The 16,135-nt window shown below is 36.1% G+C and overlaps 1 protein-coding gene across 1 annotated transcript in view; it reads right to left on the minus strand.

Moving 5' to 3' along the window:
* Erc2 (ELKS/RAB6-interacting/CAST family member 2) overlaps positions 1 to 16,135 on the minus strand; it is a 690,578-nt gene that overhangs the window by 271,172 nt on the left and 403,271 nt on the right. The window contains exons 10-12 of the mRNA XM_059273131.1: positions 15,645 to 15,785; positions 11,713 to 11,748; positions 1,692 to 1,885 (exon numbers count right to left, since the gene is read on the minus strand). Of these exons, the coding sequence (XP_059129114.1) occupies positions 1,692 to 1,885; positions 11,713 to 11,748; positions 15,645 to 15,785 (371 nt within the window). The remainder of the gene's footprint in view (positions 1 to 1,691; positions 1,886 to 11,712; positions 11,749 to 15,644; positions 15,786 to 16,135) is intronic.

Below are 16,135 nucleotides of genomic sequence, written 5' to 3' on the forward strand. Positions count from 1 at the left end.
TCAGAAAAACTGATCCTGAAATGTAATTCCAAAATCGTCATGTGGATAGATTATATCTAAAATTAACTGTGGCCCAAGATTTTTAAGAACCAGCAGACTGGCAGAACATTCCTACACTTTAAGATTAAAATGAAGCTCTTAAAGATTTCTTTTTAATTTTTATTTATGCTTTAAATTGTTCTTTTGTATGCATGTGTTCGTGTGTATGTGCCACAGCATGTGTTTGAAGATCAGAGGACAAGGCCCCCTCCTTTCATTAAGTGGGTCGTCCTAGAAGTCCAACTTGGCTGAGTGGCAGACACCTTTTCCTACTAAGCCATCTTGCCAACCTGCCCTTGAAGATTTTAATTTGCATAGTTACCTCATTAAAAAAGAACTCTGCCTAAGTGCTAAAATTAGTCACACCAAATCAAACTTAACTACAGCATCAACAAAAAAAGACTAAGATTATTAAAAGAACTATTCATAAATTTGGTGTTTGGATAATCAAATATAATGTTGAAAATGTTGCTGAAATTTTACTGTGGATAATCTGTCCATTCAATGCCATCAGTTACTACTGAGAATTCTTTTGGCTTTTTGCTCTTCATAGTGAGGTTAGTGTCCCACCTTATATGAAAACTGGGTGGAAGAAAAGCCGAATACATGTTACTAGGCAGTAGACATTTAGCTTTCACAGGATTCATGGCCACAGTGCTGGCCCATAGCAAATGCAAAATCTGAACCCAGGTCTTTCTTCAGAAAAAGCCCATAATCATTCTTGTACAGCCACAGAGACCACTCTGCACATGTCTTGAAGTCCTTTAGTACCTCACAAGTGTCTCTGTCCAAGCTGGCAAACATTCACTGATTTATTCAAAATTGGCTGATCTCTTCCATATGGACTGAATCTAGGGAAACAAATTCCACCTTATTGCAGAACCAATGAGAAGGCCGTGGCAGTTATATAGAGCTACCCAAGAGTGTGCAGAAAGTCCTGTTCTTACAGAAGTATAGGAAAAAGCATTAGCAATAAGCTTATTTTTAGTGACCAGGCTACACATTAATATAATACAGGTATGGTTTATCTCAAAATCTAAAGACACTGGAAGCCTGTTTTAGACTCATTGTTTTAGACTGAATTTTTATCATGTAGACTTAACTCAAGCATATTTAATTCCATCTATTTTTCCAAATAGTCTGAGATCCTCTTAAAAGATAAATTTCAAGGAAGAATTTGTTGTGGTGTGCCAAAAGACATCCAAAAAGACATGAGGCCCCTTCCTCTTATCTTGAATGAAGAAATTCCAACTATATTTCTCCACATTCTCTTTTGCTTGTGACAAACCAAAACCACAAATGTTCATTTTTAATGGGAAAGAACTAAGGTTTCAGATGGTCAAAGCCCACATTTTGCATACTGTGCTGGCACAAGTACTGGATCAGAGATGCCCTCAAGAAAGCCAGGCACTGTTTTCCTAGACACTGAAGAAGTCCTTAGCCCCCCTAGAAGACAAATCAGGTGCCTATGTAGTATTCCACAGAAACACAACATCATCCCTTGCCTGTCAGGCTATTTTCCTCACATACGACTTCTTTCCAATTTGTGATGTGAGTGTAAGAGTGTGCACTTCAGATATACTACAACTCAGAATGTACGCCAAGCCATCAATATCTGCTCGCCTTTGACAACTCTAAGACACAGAACGTACCTCTCAAGTTCTGCAATCTTCTTGTCTTTGTCATTCTTCTCATTCTCCACCTCCTTGAGGATATCCAGCAACCTGTCCACTTCTGCCTGCGCCTTGCCGCACTCATCACGGTAGTACGATGCTTCTTTGTCAAGCTGTTTCAGTCGGTCTGCAAACTCAGGATGCATCCTGGAGTCATCTTCAATATTATGTGCCTTCAACATTACATTTGTAAAGAATGTAGTTAAGACAATGATTTAGAATAACGATGGTGTAGTCACCAATGGCCCAGAAAGTAACTTTGGAGAGAAAATAACCAACAAGAATTATGGGTATTCTGTCAGTGAGAAGGCAAACTGGGAGGGAAAAGCCATGTATTTCAGCTACGTTAGATAATATCGATTTTAAAGTATATGCTAGTTTCCCATTGGGAGGTTCTTCTACTACTGATGCTTTGTTATATTAAATTTTGCTACTTTTGACTTTTCCTTTTCATCAAAATGTATGGGACAGGTGAAGGAAGAGACTGGTGTCTTTGTTCTTGTTCATTCAGTAAGAAAGATGGAGACAATACAATTCCTCACAAGACAGTTTACATCAAATGCTTCCATTTCCAACTCGAGAATTAAAAGGTAGAGTGGTAAATTGTTTTCCAAGGCCCAGGAAGGGCACATGTAGAACCAGGCAGCCTTTAGGAGACTGGTTGACTGAGCACCGAGCATGTCACCCTAATGAGAAATACCAACAGAAGTAGCTTGGAATGAAGACTTCTGGAAGTAAGAGGAAGGGCTTTCTAGCTAACAGTCATACCCATAAATTCTCATTTACTTGAAGAGGTTTAACCTAAACCATGAGGAGATGAGGTTGGTCATGACAAGCACACAGACAAGAATCTGCAAACACATGCATGAGTGGATAGCAGCTGTACACACCAGAACAGACACAGTCAAGAACGAGCAACATCACTGTAGAATAATTTGCAGCCAAAGTATTTGTAGTTTTGTGTGCATGTATATGTATTATAGTTGTGTGTGTGTGTGTGTGTGTGTGTGTGTGTGTGCACGCACGTGTGCATTATAGTTTATTTTTCCCAAAATAAACTTTTGGCTGAAATATTCCCAGACAGATGAAGGAACACTGCACTGCAATGTTTTGCCTACCCCTTGTTTCCCTTTATTCCTAATTGGCTTCATCAAAGAGCAGGCGGGGAGAAAACAAGCAGTTTAACAATGGTACACGTTCAACATAGAAAGTTCAGAGAAGTCATACATGTATGGTTCTCCAGAAAATCCGCGAAATAATAAAACAGCAACAACTGATTAAACTTAAGTTGTTTTGCTTTCCAGGTATGTGGAGCACATCTCCACTGTGCTTTTATGCACTTCTTTTTTTTTTTTTTTTTTTTTTTTTAATTTCAGGGAAAAAACAAGGCAAGCAAGCTATAAATACTGTGGAGTTAAATGGATCATGCATGGTTAGAAAAAGTAATACTAATACTACTGTTAGAAGGTTGACAGTCTTTGCAATGATTTAGTAAAAAAAATTCAAAAATTAGTATAAATAAAATAAATTTCTTACTCATGACAAAATCATTTTAAATAATATTTTTGCATGTAACATATTATTTAAGCATGAGGATAAAGGGGAAATAATTTTTCATTTTCTTTAAGATTTCCTTTAGAAATAAATTCAACTATGAAAAAGAACTTGTAAAAATCCATCAGTCCAACATACTATTAAAAACTGGTTACTCCCTTTTACCAACAAACCTCAAAAGCATTTTATTCTTATCTAGTGTGCACTCTGGGCCTCTTTGTAACAGATTATTATACTTTTTAATTATTAGGTAAAAAAAGATACATGAATTAATATGCTTTTAGGAGTTTGTTCCTGTAATAATTATATTTTTATGTAAGGTAATTAATATTTAAATAGCTTAATATCTACTCTAATAATTTAGAGAAGGTAATTTCAGTTTAAAATGAACTAACTACATACTTCTGTGATAAAAGTGAATTCCAATACTTTTGAGGCAGAAAAACATAGTTTTTAAATAGTTAAAATATATATATTTTTATCTCTTTCCATTGTTAGACTGACTTTCCAGTGTATTATGACAACTAAAAATCCTTTTGTATCATTCTCAAACTCTCCAACCAGTGCCATTAAGATCTTAAAAAACAATGAACTAAGTAATGAGTAATTAGAAACATATTAAATAAACATATTTTAGAGTTAAAATTTCTTTCCCATCTCTTATATTTAAGTTTGACAAAGGGTTAGTAGTTATCCATGATAGTCTATTATTTTAAATTACTTGGATTATTATTATTATTATTTTAATGAGCAAATAAATAATTAGTAGCCATGAGATACCAGTTCTAAATCTCAATTTGCCCTGTCCTATGTCAGGAGGCAAATCAAACAAACATACTTTCTAAGGACAATGAAAAATTACGAAATGACAAACACCTACAAGATAATATTCATGTTCTGTTACAATAATTATTTTGTAATAATTCCAGGCATAAGACTTGTTGTTCAGCTAGTTTAATAGGTTTGTTCAATTTTCATCAACACACACGTTAGAGAAGCCTCTGGGGTAGGTTTAGGAAGAATGGACAGCCTGGTCCTGATAGGTATCCATGTCCTTTGTTTGATTCTGAGGATGACAATCAAGGCCAATCTTTAACAGTGGGTGTAGATGTTTATACACTTTTCAGCCAAATAAGTGAGTATGGATAAAAGACTCATGGGATGCATAGACAAACAGAAACCTAGGGGGGAAAAAAACCCTGAATCTTGAAAATACCACTGATGACTTTATCTAATGCTAAAGGTAGATCATGTTATTAAAGCCCATTGGCAAGTTCATAGCTGGCCTAAATCTGTTAGATAAAACTTGGAAATGCTAATAATCCTTCCTTTTAAAATGACTATACAGCTTTCATGAATACCAATGTTTAAAATCCATCTCTCTATATCCCACACAGGACTACTGATTTCAAGAAAAGGAATTTATGTCAGACTACCTTCAATCCTAAAGAAGAATTAATTCTTAGAGGGGCTTTTTGACAGGTATGGAAATAGATAGCATTATAAAATGCTCACATAAATAGAAAGCTTTAAGAAAGAGTCATATAAGGACACAAGGAAACTCTTTCTTGGATCATTGCTTGGGGTTCATGTAATGACAATGACAGTTCCTAATGACTAGGAAGGTCTGTGAGTTCCCAGTCCAGTCTAAGAAAAAAATGCAAAAAATTTCCTGAGAGGTATTAGAATTAAGAAGCTCTACTCAACATGAATTGCAACTGTGTAGAGGACCGGCTGAACTTTTCAGTCAGTAGACAATGAAAGTGCTGTACTGACCCACTGCCATGGGGCCAGTGCGACACCCCAAAAGCTAGGGGAGGAAAGTGGAGTAATAGAGCTAATGCTCCCTTCAAACTTCTAAGGCAAGAACCACCTCTACAGACCGAGAGATAAGTAGATGGTTACTTTTTCAAATTAGGACAAAAGGGGCTGCATCTACACTGGATGTAGCCTAACATATCCTAGTGACTGCAGGCAGAACATAACAGGATTTACATTTCAATGTCGCACCATTGTAACAAACAGCTACCATGGCATCATTCTTCTGTATTCAAGACTTAAGTGGAAATGGACAGCAATCATTTCTTCTTAAGGACCTGATGGTACAACAGGAGCTTGTCCAGCTGAGAACTGGTCTATTCCCTCCTAAGGCACATCAATTTTGTGTTTCTACTTTTAAGTAATCAGGAATCTAATTCTTGAAAATACAGACTGGTATTATATTTTTCAGAATTTGTTTATCATGAATTTGGCCAAGAATACTTTCACAAAAACATTCCTCCAGTTACTAAATATTCATTCATTTGTTAACATATATATTAAATTTTTGAGGTCATTAAAGGCAAATCTGGGTATCAAGTTCTGTCTCAAACATTTCTAGACTCCTTTGGAGCAATTCTCAAGGGTACTGTAGAAAAACAGAATATTGGTAAAGGACAGGACAGAAATGTCAGTCTTACATGCAAGTCCTGTAAGTTTAGAGTTCTCAACACTGTGTCTCTTGGACTTCTGAATACAAATACCCCTACAAATGGTAATAAAAACATGGGTGGAAGGCTCACTAATGTGGGCCACAGCATTTTGACATGAACTGACTTTGAAAGCCTGGATAAAGGACAAGGGGAAGCTGATACTGACTAGGATGAGCAGTACATTGTGATACCTAGCTGTTATCATAATGAAAATTACCAGAACTGTATCAGGAACAAAGCAGGATTTTAGCTAACTGGTGTATCTCAGTCAAGGAAAAGAGTGATTAGCTCCGAAGTTGGGAGCTGGCAAGTGTCATAGTCACACATCTCAAGCTTATTTGCACTTAATCTTATAAAGGTTGGACACTGATTATTTTCAGTGAAGTACTAGTCCATAATTCCAGACGTCTAAAAAGGAAAGCATTAACTTCAGTCCAGAGCCCTGCTGGAACACAAGACAGGGGACATTCACTTATAATATTATATAACACTCCCTTGGAAATGGACCCTAACAATTTTTAATAAAAAATTATTTCCCTCAGAAACAATGATTAGTTGTAACCATAAAGTACAAGCCAATTGTTAGGTAATGAAGCTGTTGATTTTTCATCCCTGCTGCTTCTAGACTTCAGCAGTAATTTGCTAAATTTATGCACTGTGAAAATATGATTCTCAGTTACAGCACTCTGCTTTCTCAGTGTCCATAGACAGGATTTTCAACATTCCTTTCAGATCATAATAGCAGGATGGGGTGTAAATAATTTTAGACATTGACATAATTCTAGGTTATGAATGAAATAGACTCATTAAGGTTTATAGAACTATGACATATTATAAAACTTAAATTTTGTTTCAAATAAAAATGAATAAATACCAGACATAATTATTAGCCCTAAGTAATATATTTTGAAAGCAATGATGATATATCTTGGAATCTTGAGTTTTGTTGTTCTAAAGGAAATTCTTCTTTCTAAAATTCAAACTAACTAAATTCATAACATTCATAATCAGCATATTAGAACTCTGCCAAAATGTCTTTTTATAGATGAAACAAATATGATACATATAAATATAAACAAAAACTCCAAATATACACAAAAATAAAAAAGCATATACTAAGCACATTTTAAGATCCTTCAAATAAAAATGTAATTACTAACATAATTCCTCTTAAATCTGGGATTTCTGAAAATTAGCAACATTGAGAACTAAAGGTATTATCTAAATATTCTGAAATAGAACATGAAGTAAATCATGTCACTTGGAATATTATTTGAGTTCTTTTGACATTGAAAGACTGTGTCATTTGTTGGACATGTGTTTGTGTACATGCATGTGTTCGCATGTACCATCTATATTCCATGAATTATATCTTAGTTATAAATAGTTGTAGTTTTCTACCATGCCATAGAACATTTGTTTAAGAGTGAATCAAATAGTGTTCAAAAATAGACTTTAGAAAAAGGATGCTAAGGTTAAACAATGGTGGTGAAGACATTTATAATCACCACACCATGTCCCTGGGAATGGGACATACTAAACGAGAAGGCCTTCTGAACATTAAGAAGATGTTTTCCTCTGTGTAGAATGGAAACATGCCTAAGTTTTGTTGTTGTTGTTTTTGTTTGTTTCTTTTGTAAATCTTTAAATAAAATGAGAGTCCTGCATAAAGTAAGTTTACCAGAGATAGGATTTCAACTGGATAGTGACTGGCCAGGGGAATCTCATGGGAGCAAATCAATGGGGTTTCCAGTGCACCCCTGCCAGCAGCAGGGTGGCCTCAGTGCCCCATAGCAACAGGGTATTATACAAAGCCCTCAATGTGCCCAGAAAGGCTAAAGATTATTTTAAAATATATGAAAGACTCCTGGACACCATCTCCAAGGGTACTAAGGCTAGAACCAAGACGGCATTTGAAACCAATGATAAACTCTATTTCTTGTCTAGCATTAAAGCTAAGGAAAAGAATTCAGCTGAAGTTAACCTGCATATATTTAACATGACAGGACAAAACTCTTCCAGGATCGGAGGCTGGCAGTTACGTGAAGACAGGTTATTATTAGGAGAAGTAATAAGGACTCAAAGGCAAAATTTTAAGTCCCTGTGAAATGACATTAGCACGTTATTTATCAGAATGAAGCAGCTACAGTAAAAGAAAAGAAAGTAAATGTTTTATTTGTATTCCAGAACATACTTGCAGAAAGACTTCAAGCCCAATCCTTATTTACCCTGAGTGTAGACACATGGACTTATTACTAACTGTAGAATGTTTTCTTTTCTTTTTTTTTTTTTTTTTTTTTTTTTGTTGTTGTTGTTGTTTTGAGACAGAGTTTCTCTGTATAGCTGTAGCTGTTTTAGAACTTGCTCTGTAGACCAGGCTGGCCATGAACTCACAGAGATCTGCCTGCCTCTGCCTCCCAAGTAGTGGGATTAAAGGCATGTTGACACCACACCCGGCTTATGTATAATATTCTTATGCATTCGAAATGACTATAGTAAATTTAACAGAAGTGTGAAAGTGGCCATATTCGAAACACACACACAAGAGTAAAAACTTCCTGGGTATCAATATCTGGTTAGAAAACAAAAGGAGTTACTGTAACAGCTTAAAAATTATATATGTGTATATGCTTCACAACAGCTTAAAAAAATACCCCAGGCCTGTAATAGAAACACGTCAAAATTTCACTATAGAAAACCACTTAAAAAAAAAAAAGTTGGATCATGTTTATAAGTGGTAAGAAATGATATTAGAAATGTATCATTGGCTCAAACTTATCATAAAGGAAGAATATAACTCAATATAACCAGCAAATGTGATTTTTAATTGACAAAAGTGACCCTGAAATTCACCTGGAAGATTAAAAATAAAAAGCTAGGGACTCCTGAACAAGACAGGAGAAAACTAGGCAGAATCAGCCTAGAATGTGCTCCACTAGACGTTTAACTATCAGTCACAAGAGATAAGATTCTGACCCACCAGCAAGACACAGCTAAAACTGAACTGTAGCACAGGAACTAAGACCTTCATCCCTCCAAGAGTGTAATACACAAAACAGTGGCTCAAAATACAGATGGTACAAGGTGTATTGATATTAAAAAAATAGCATCAAAAATTTAATACATGTGAGTGAAATCAGAGGACTTTAAAGACTAAAGAACATGAGGAAATTCTAAAAAATAAAAATAAAATAAAAGAATCCCACTGGTCAAAAGCTCCCAAACAATTCTATTTATTAAAAATTAAATAAAATTGTCATAATATGAGAAAATGGTGCTTATAGAACAGAAAACAACTCACATGGACCAATGAACAAACCAGTAAATTAAAGACAAGAACTTAAATGGCCACAGAAACTAATTTCCACAAGAAGAAGTACAAAGCTAACAATATATATTTGAACTCAAAACACATTAGTAATTAAAGAGAAGAAAAAAATTGATCTAGAGATTTCTCAAAGTTATGTAAAATGACAATTGTTGGTGTGGGCCAGGGTGTGGTCAAAAAGTCACAAGGTCACATGTAATCAGGGCTGGGAAAAGCCTCTCTGAAATACAACTGAGTAAGAACCATTGAGATATCCTTAAAAACCAAGATTGTCGGTTCAGGATTTCATTCTATGAAAGAGGGAAAGAGAAAGGGAGAGAAGGGTGGAGGTGGAGAGGGGAAGGCAGGGGAAGATGGAAGGGATAGATGGGTAGTGGGAGACTTGTCACAGCTTTATTTGTAGAACTGACAAAACAGGGATACATGTGATCAAAGCCAGTGTAATAAATAGACTAGAGAATATATAACCATTAAGAGTATTCTGGCAAAATAATTAATTACATGAGGGAATTCTAATGTTTTATTGTAAGAAAATAAGATATAAAAACTGAGCAAACATTTTGGTGTAACTTAGTGGAAAAAAGGTATAATGTAAGAAAAAAGAAGGGAAGAAGGAAGGAAGGAAGGAAGGAAGGAAGGAAGGAAGGAAGGAAGGAAGGAAAGAAGGAAGGAAAGAAAGAAAGGAGGGAGGGAAGGAGGGCGGGAGGGAGGGAGGACAGGGGAAGAAAATGAAGAGAGAAAGAAGAGAAACATCCTCCACACAAAGGTGCCTAGCAAGGGAACATGTGCACATCACATTCCTCCTGGCTACATCTGCAGTGAGCGGTCCTCTTGCTTTTTATCTTCTCCTACATCCTTCTTTACTTTTTCAGTACCATGGCCATATATTACTTTTATAACTCAGAGAAACTTAGTCATTCTTTAAGACTATTAAGGGTAGAAATCCCATCAAGCCACATCCCTATCAAACTACAAAAAAAAAAAAAAAAAAGAACTGGATCCTGAGAATATCTGCAGACAGGGGGAGTTAAAGTGAGGAGAGCTGGCTATATTCCCAGGATGCCAAGCCATTTGGTTAGTTTAATTAACGTGGGGAAGAATGTCAGTCTAAGGCTTTGAATTAGTCGCTGAAAAGACTGCAAAGTTTGCTTTTGGATAGCAGAGGCCTGGCCCTGGGTGGAAGAGAGAGGGAAAGTTGAGGATGCCATGTCATTATTTCTTCTTTGACCCTCCCTATTCTGACAAGGGCTAGTGAACTCCAACTACTGTCCTGATCATTTTCTCCAGCTAGAGAGCACAGCAACCCCTCTGTGTTTCATACGCACAAAGCATTACAAATTTTGATTCTCCTCTTGCCCCTAACTTGCAATTATGAAAGAAAAAATGTTTTACAATCTTGTTCTAGAAACATTCACAAGAAAACATGCGGTTTTATTAGGGCAAGTTTTCAAGCTTCAAGATAGTGTGTTGGTTTTTTTTTTGGGGGGGAGCATCTTTCTTCACCTCTGCACCGTCTTGATCCTACCTAATACCACTTCCATTCAAATCTTAAGGGAAACAAAACTTGGGCGGTTTGTTTGTTTATTTTTGCTATTCTGCTAAAATCCATCTGGGGGATGCTCCAGTACAGTATTAGGGATTATGTTTGCAAATGTATTTGTTGAAAAAAATAAAGGGTCCAGGAAAAATTTATTAAATACATCCAGGCATCTTGCACATCACCCTGTAAGCAGGTGGAGCTTGGCTTAACAAATAAAACTGTTGACTGAATTGCTTTCTTTATGTGTGGTATTTCTTTTTTTCTGTGATGGGGATTTATAAATAAAGGATAGTTAGAGTGCATTGTTGACCACACTTGTCAAGTGAAGCATTCTAGTTACCTTCATTTAATATACCTCCCAGGAAGCCAGTCAGATGACAAAACAGGAAAGTCTGTCTGTCTGTCTGTCTCTGCTGTCTCTCTCTCTCTCTCTCTCTCTCTCTCTCTCTCTCTCTCTCTCTCTCTCTCTCTCTCTCTCTGTCTCTCTCAACTAAGAAGCACATGTTTCATATGAATGCACATGTCATTAGGATAAAGAACTAATGGTGCCATCTGAACTATTTTATTCATTTTGAACTAGTTACCTGCTTTTCAGACTTCATTAAACTAAAGCCAGAATTGTTATGATCTGTTACTTGTAGACTATGTTATGATCTACCCTAGGGCCTATGCCATGTTTTGAACTTTCACAAACCCTGCATTATTGTTAGGCATTTATCAATCCTCAAGAGCACAGCTCAGATTTTAAAGCTAGAAACCTAGCCTAACATGGAGTTCTTAGATACAGCACACACGTGAGCTGCCGGCTGTTCCGCAAATGCTTCCCTGTGTTCGAAGATCTCACCAACAATTCTATAAGCCTATATCCTCAGCTGATTTGTTTTGTTTTGTAGCCTGAGAGCTGAAGTTAGGAAGAAGGTAATATCAGAGCTGGCCATATCGCCTTGGCCTCTCAAATTTCGAATTTTGAAAGAAATGCCATTGGTTTCGTGCGGATCATTTCTTTTGGCAGAGTGGTAACTTCCCCAGGGTGGCACACTGTAACGTGGGCTCAGTGGATCCTCATGCTTTCATATGTTACAGCGGGAACGTTCAGGAGTGACTTACTGGGTTGTACATCTGATTGAACAACTGCTCAGCTTGCTACATTGCAAAGGTAGGGAGGCATTGCAGCACAGACAGGGGAAGAAGGAGAGAGCCAGAGAAACAGCATTAGCTCAGCAAACCCAGCGCTCGCACAGACGAGCTGCTCTTCAAAGGAGAAGAGATTTCAGTTTCTAAACATTCCACAGTGAAAGTGAAAGGCTCTAGGGAAAACAAATGTTGACTTTGGCTCCTAGAAAAGAATAGCTGAAATAAGAAATTTAAGGTTTGTGTTCCTTTCCCTTTCTCGAGTTAAATGCCCATGAAATAAAGAAAACTGTCCACTTTTGATGATACATGAAGTGCTGCCCTCCAGCAATGAATCAGAAGAAGTACTTTTGGCCAAGCCAACAATTTATTACCTGAACTTCCAAGATGATAATAATAAAAGATTAATTAAATCTTATCATCGAATCTGTAGCTCTTCTTTGGTACTACTGTAAGTTTAAATTTTCTATTTGGTTTCTAACTTAAACAGAGGTTAGGAGGCAGCAGATTAACAGTAGGGATGTATTAGTAAGCAGAACAACACCACACTGATTTAAACGGGAAAAGGGAAATTCAAGTCTGGAGAAAGAGTAAAGGGAAAAACAACAGTGTTGCGTATTGCCAATTTCTACTGTTTCAGTTTTGAATGGTAGCCTATTATGTTCCAAGTTCTGTAGAGTCTATTTGTGCTTCTGTCAATTTTATGCACAGTCAGATGTCCTAAATATTACTCATAAATAGTGTTCTCAAATTATATTTATTAAGTATCTACACTTATTATTAATTTGAGGCTCAAGATTGAGGTCTAGGAGGTGAAATACTACAGTAACTATTATTTGGTATTAGGCTGAGACACTCCTTTATAGAGACAGGACATCTGTTTCTTCAACTTGAGGCTAGCAAATGATGGCTTTAGCATGTCTTTTAAGAAAAGTCTCCTGAAGCATGATATTGCTCAGAAAACCGAAGGGAGTAAAAGTCATGGAACTTGGGATTCTGGGTCTTCTCAGCAAATTCCTAAAGACACAGGTCAGTTAAACTCTAAGGCTTGAACCTCAAAAACAGATCATTCAATAGGCAATATGATCCATTCATCTATAATCAAGTTCTTCTCAATCCCCAGATAACTAACATTGGTGGATATACTTAATTTTTATGTACACTTAGAAGACTAGTAATTATGCCTTACCTGGTTAGCACTGTTTACTAAACTCACTAAAATCAGTAGGATGTCCTTGAATATGAACAATTGACTATTATTTCTAAGAGTTTGAGATAGAATTCACAGAATCCCTTTTCTGTATAGAAGCTTTTTTATCCTAAAATATTTTAAGGAGTCATAACTATATATAAAAAAGTGTTAAAAATGACTATGTAGAAAACGTCTCTACAAATTTTTATGTAAAAAATAGCTTACTTCAGTCATGCATTATTAATAAGATAATAAGTTAAATCCCAATGTGGATTCCATTGTCACTGGAAGGCAAGGTTTCTATTCAATTAAACACTATTAATTTATACTCTTATGTGTATTTTATGGGCAAAAACTACCTGGATCATTACAAATCTTGAGCAAAATACCACTGGGAAAATCCATGGTATATGTATGACACAAAATAATTATATTTTCATCTCTCCATTTAGTAAACCTATTCTACTCACAAGTCACACATCTTTTCATCTAAAAGGAACTGAAAGCACTCCTTTAAGCTTTTAGAGTTGCTTATTTTTCCTGGAGGAAAGGATGTATCTATATGTACATTCATATAGATTGTGCTCTCAAGTATTTCATGTAGAACTCATTTCTTCCTAAGGTGATGGATACGTGAAGTTTTAATGGAACCATCAGCAGAAATTAGAGACTACTGAAAAAAAAATAAAAACAAAAGCCACTTCAACCCTAAATTTAAGTCAATACTAGAGAGCCAAATGTAACAATGTAGCATCTGCAGGTTAGGCATGAAATATTTACATTATCATTAACTTTTTAAGTTCACTGTACGATGTAAAGATTGTGTAAATACTTAGAAATAAGTTTTTTTCATGAATTAAATAATTCCCTATGGTAAGACAACTACATGTGTCACTTTAGTGCTAGTGACATTGTAGAAAACTAAAATGTCATCAAATACCATGCCAAAATGTTACAGGACCTGGTCTGGGACTTTCAGCAAATGGTGCTGACTGGGAGTCTGAGGAAAAGGCATGCTGCCAGTGACGTGCAAACCACAGGCAAACTGAAGCAGGGAAGGCTGAACTGCATAGATGGAGATTCAGCAATTAAATCGAGTCAGAGACTAGGAGACTACAGTCTCAAGATGTGAACTGCTTCCTTTTGTTACTAGAGGATTTCAAACACCAATGCTGAGTTATACTGACAAAGGGCATATAGTAAGCACATGTGAGAAATCCTACACACAGAGCCTTGATCTCCATGACAGCTCAGTGGAATTGATGGTGGGTACTTTCTGGGCTATAAGTATGTGTGTCTTTGAGGTTCTCTTCTTACTCAGCACACTATGAGTGAGGTAAGATTATACCAAGGCCATTTCCCTTTGCTATAGTGTTATATTTGAGCATGTTTCATCATTACTAGGCTGTTTTATTAAGCAAAAAGCATAGTGTATTATAGAGCACAATATAAATATATTAAGAAAATATTTCATACACCTATGCATAAATAGCCAAGTCGGTCTCCATCTAAATAATTTCAGATGGGCACTTGAGACTCTTTCACTTACTAGTCCAGATTTCTGTTTAACTCAATATTAGTTAAAGTAAGGGAAATGTTAAGAAGACTCTGAAGCTGTGATTGATTTTTTTTCAATTTTCTTGCCAAATTGTTAGAAAAAGATTTACTAGGCACATTTAACTTTATTTTCATGTGTGTGTATGTGTGTGTGTGTGTGTGTGTGTGTGTGTGTGTGTGTGTGTTTTAAGCATGAAATAGTTACATTTCAGTTTTATATTATGTAAGTTCATAAGAAAATAGAATACTTAAATGTTGAGCATTCAAAACAATTCTTGTATAGATACATGCATTGTTCACATCTCTGGCCATCCATGCCATCTGTCTTCATAACTATAGTTAATAAATCCCTATTCTAGTGTGCTACGAATCACAATCAAATCTTATTATATGTCTTATTATATATTTCGATTCTTATCTCTTCTAAGTTTATAGGTTGTCAAGGGGAACAAAAGACTTAAACTAATAACATTATGAGTGTTATATGAACAATGAGTGCAGACGAACCAAACAACATAAGGAGAGAGTCAAGGAACAATGCATGACCAGAAATGCACTCCACAACAATGTTCAGGTCAGAGAAAACAAGGGAAGGCCACAATGGAGAGAACTGCTTTCTTTTCCAAAGCCTTCTGGCTATAAGAAGCCTCCTTAGACAGTAGAGCATCATTAATTCAGTACAAATCATCATCCTACAGATGCGCTAGGGGACTGACGACTTTAGTGGATATCTAGAAACTGAGTGGTGCCAGAAACATTCTTGCCAAGTTGTATTACAAAACTGATCTACTTCTGAACGTTGTAAAAGTTTATCAAAATATGAAGAGATCTCTGGATTCTTTCCTTTGTTGAAAACATCCTCATTCACCTTTTCAGATAGTTTAGATTTTCCCAGAGAGCAATGGCTAGTTTTTATTCTTTTCATTTCTGCTACCATTTTCTCTTTTTCAAGTTTTCTTTTGACAGTAAAATTAAGATAGGTTTTCAGGTTTACAGACAGATTTGACGCAGATTTCTCAGGAATCAACTTGAATGTTTAATTCTTTTATCAGCAGCTAACAAATGATAAGGAGTTTGTTTATTTAGAAAAAGGTCTCTTCCTTAATCATTTTACAAATTCATTCTGAAATGAGCCCATTTATGCTTAGACTTCACTTACCTTTTTTAACTGTGCTTCCAATTTGCTACACTCCTCCTTCTTCTGTTCGATGGCTATTTCTAGAGATTTTAATTTGGAGTCCCTCTTCAGTCCTGCAGAAGCTAATGAAGACGCATGTTCCTTGAGGTCGATTAAACTTGACTGAAAGGAGGAGAATGCTAGTAAGAAAAATGTCACCATTTCTCCTAGCAAGGTCATCAGCACAAACGCACCGATTCCTCACACAGCAATAAAGTCTGCATTCAACAGAAAGGGGAAGCTTTACTAAGACAGTGACAGTGGGCTCGAGCCAGGAAACTCGAGTTGGCCAGCCTGCAAGACAGAACAGGATCCTATTGCAGTAGACTCATTCTGACTAAATGGCATGGTGAATAAATGCAGTTTTCACATCTCAAAGTCATGTTAATGACCATAGTCCAAAGGTGATCTTTTAGCATCATCTCTCCAAACAGACACCCTGGGCTCTCCATTTGTATCTATTGTAATTAAGC

This window comes from Peromyscus eremicus, chromosome 9 (genome assembly GCF_949786415.1).
Source record: "Peromyscus eremicus chromosome 9, PerEre_H2_v1, whole genome shotgun sequence".
Lineage (NCBI taxonomy): Eukaryota > Metazoa > Chordata > Mammalia > Rodentia > Cricetidae > Peromyscus > Peromyscus eremicus.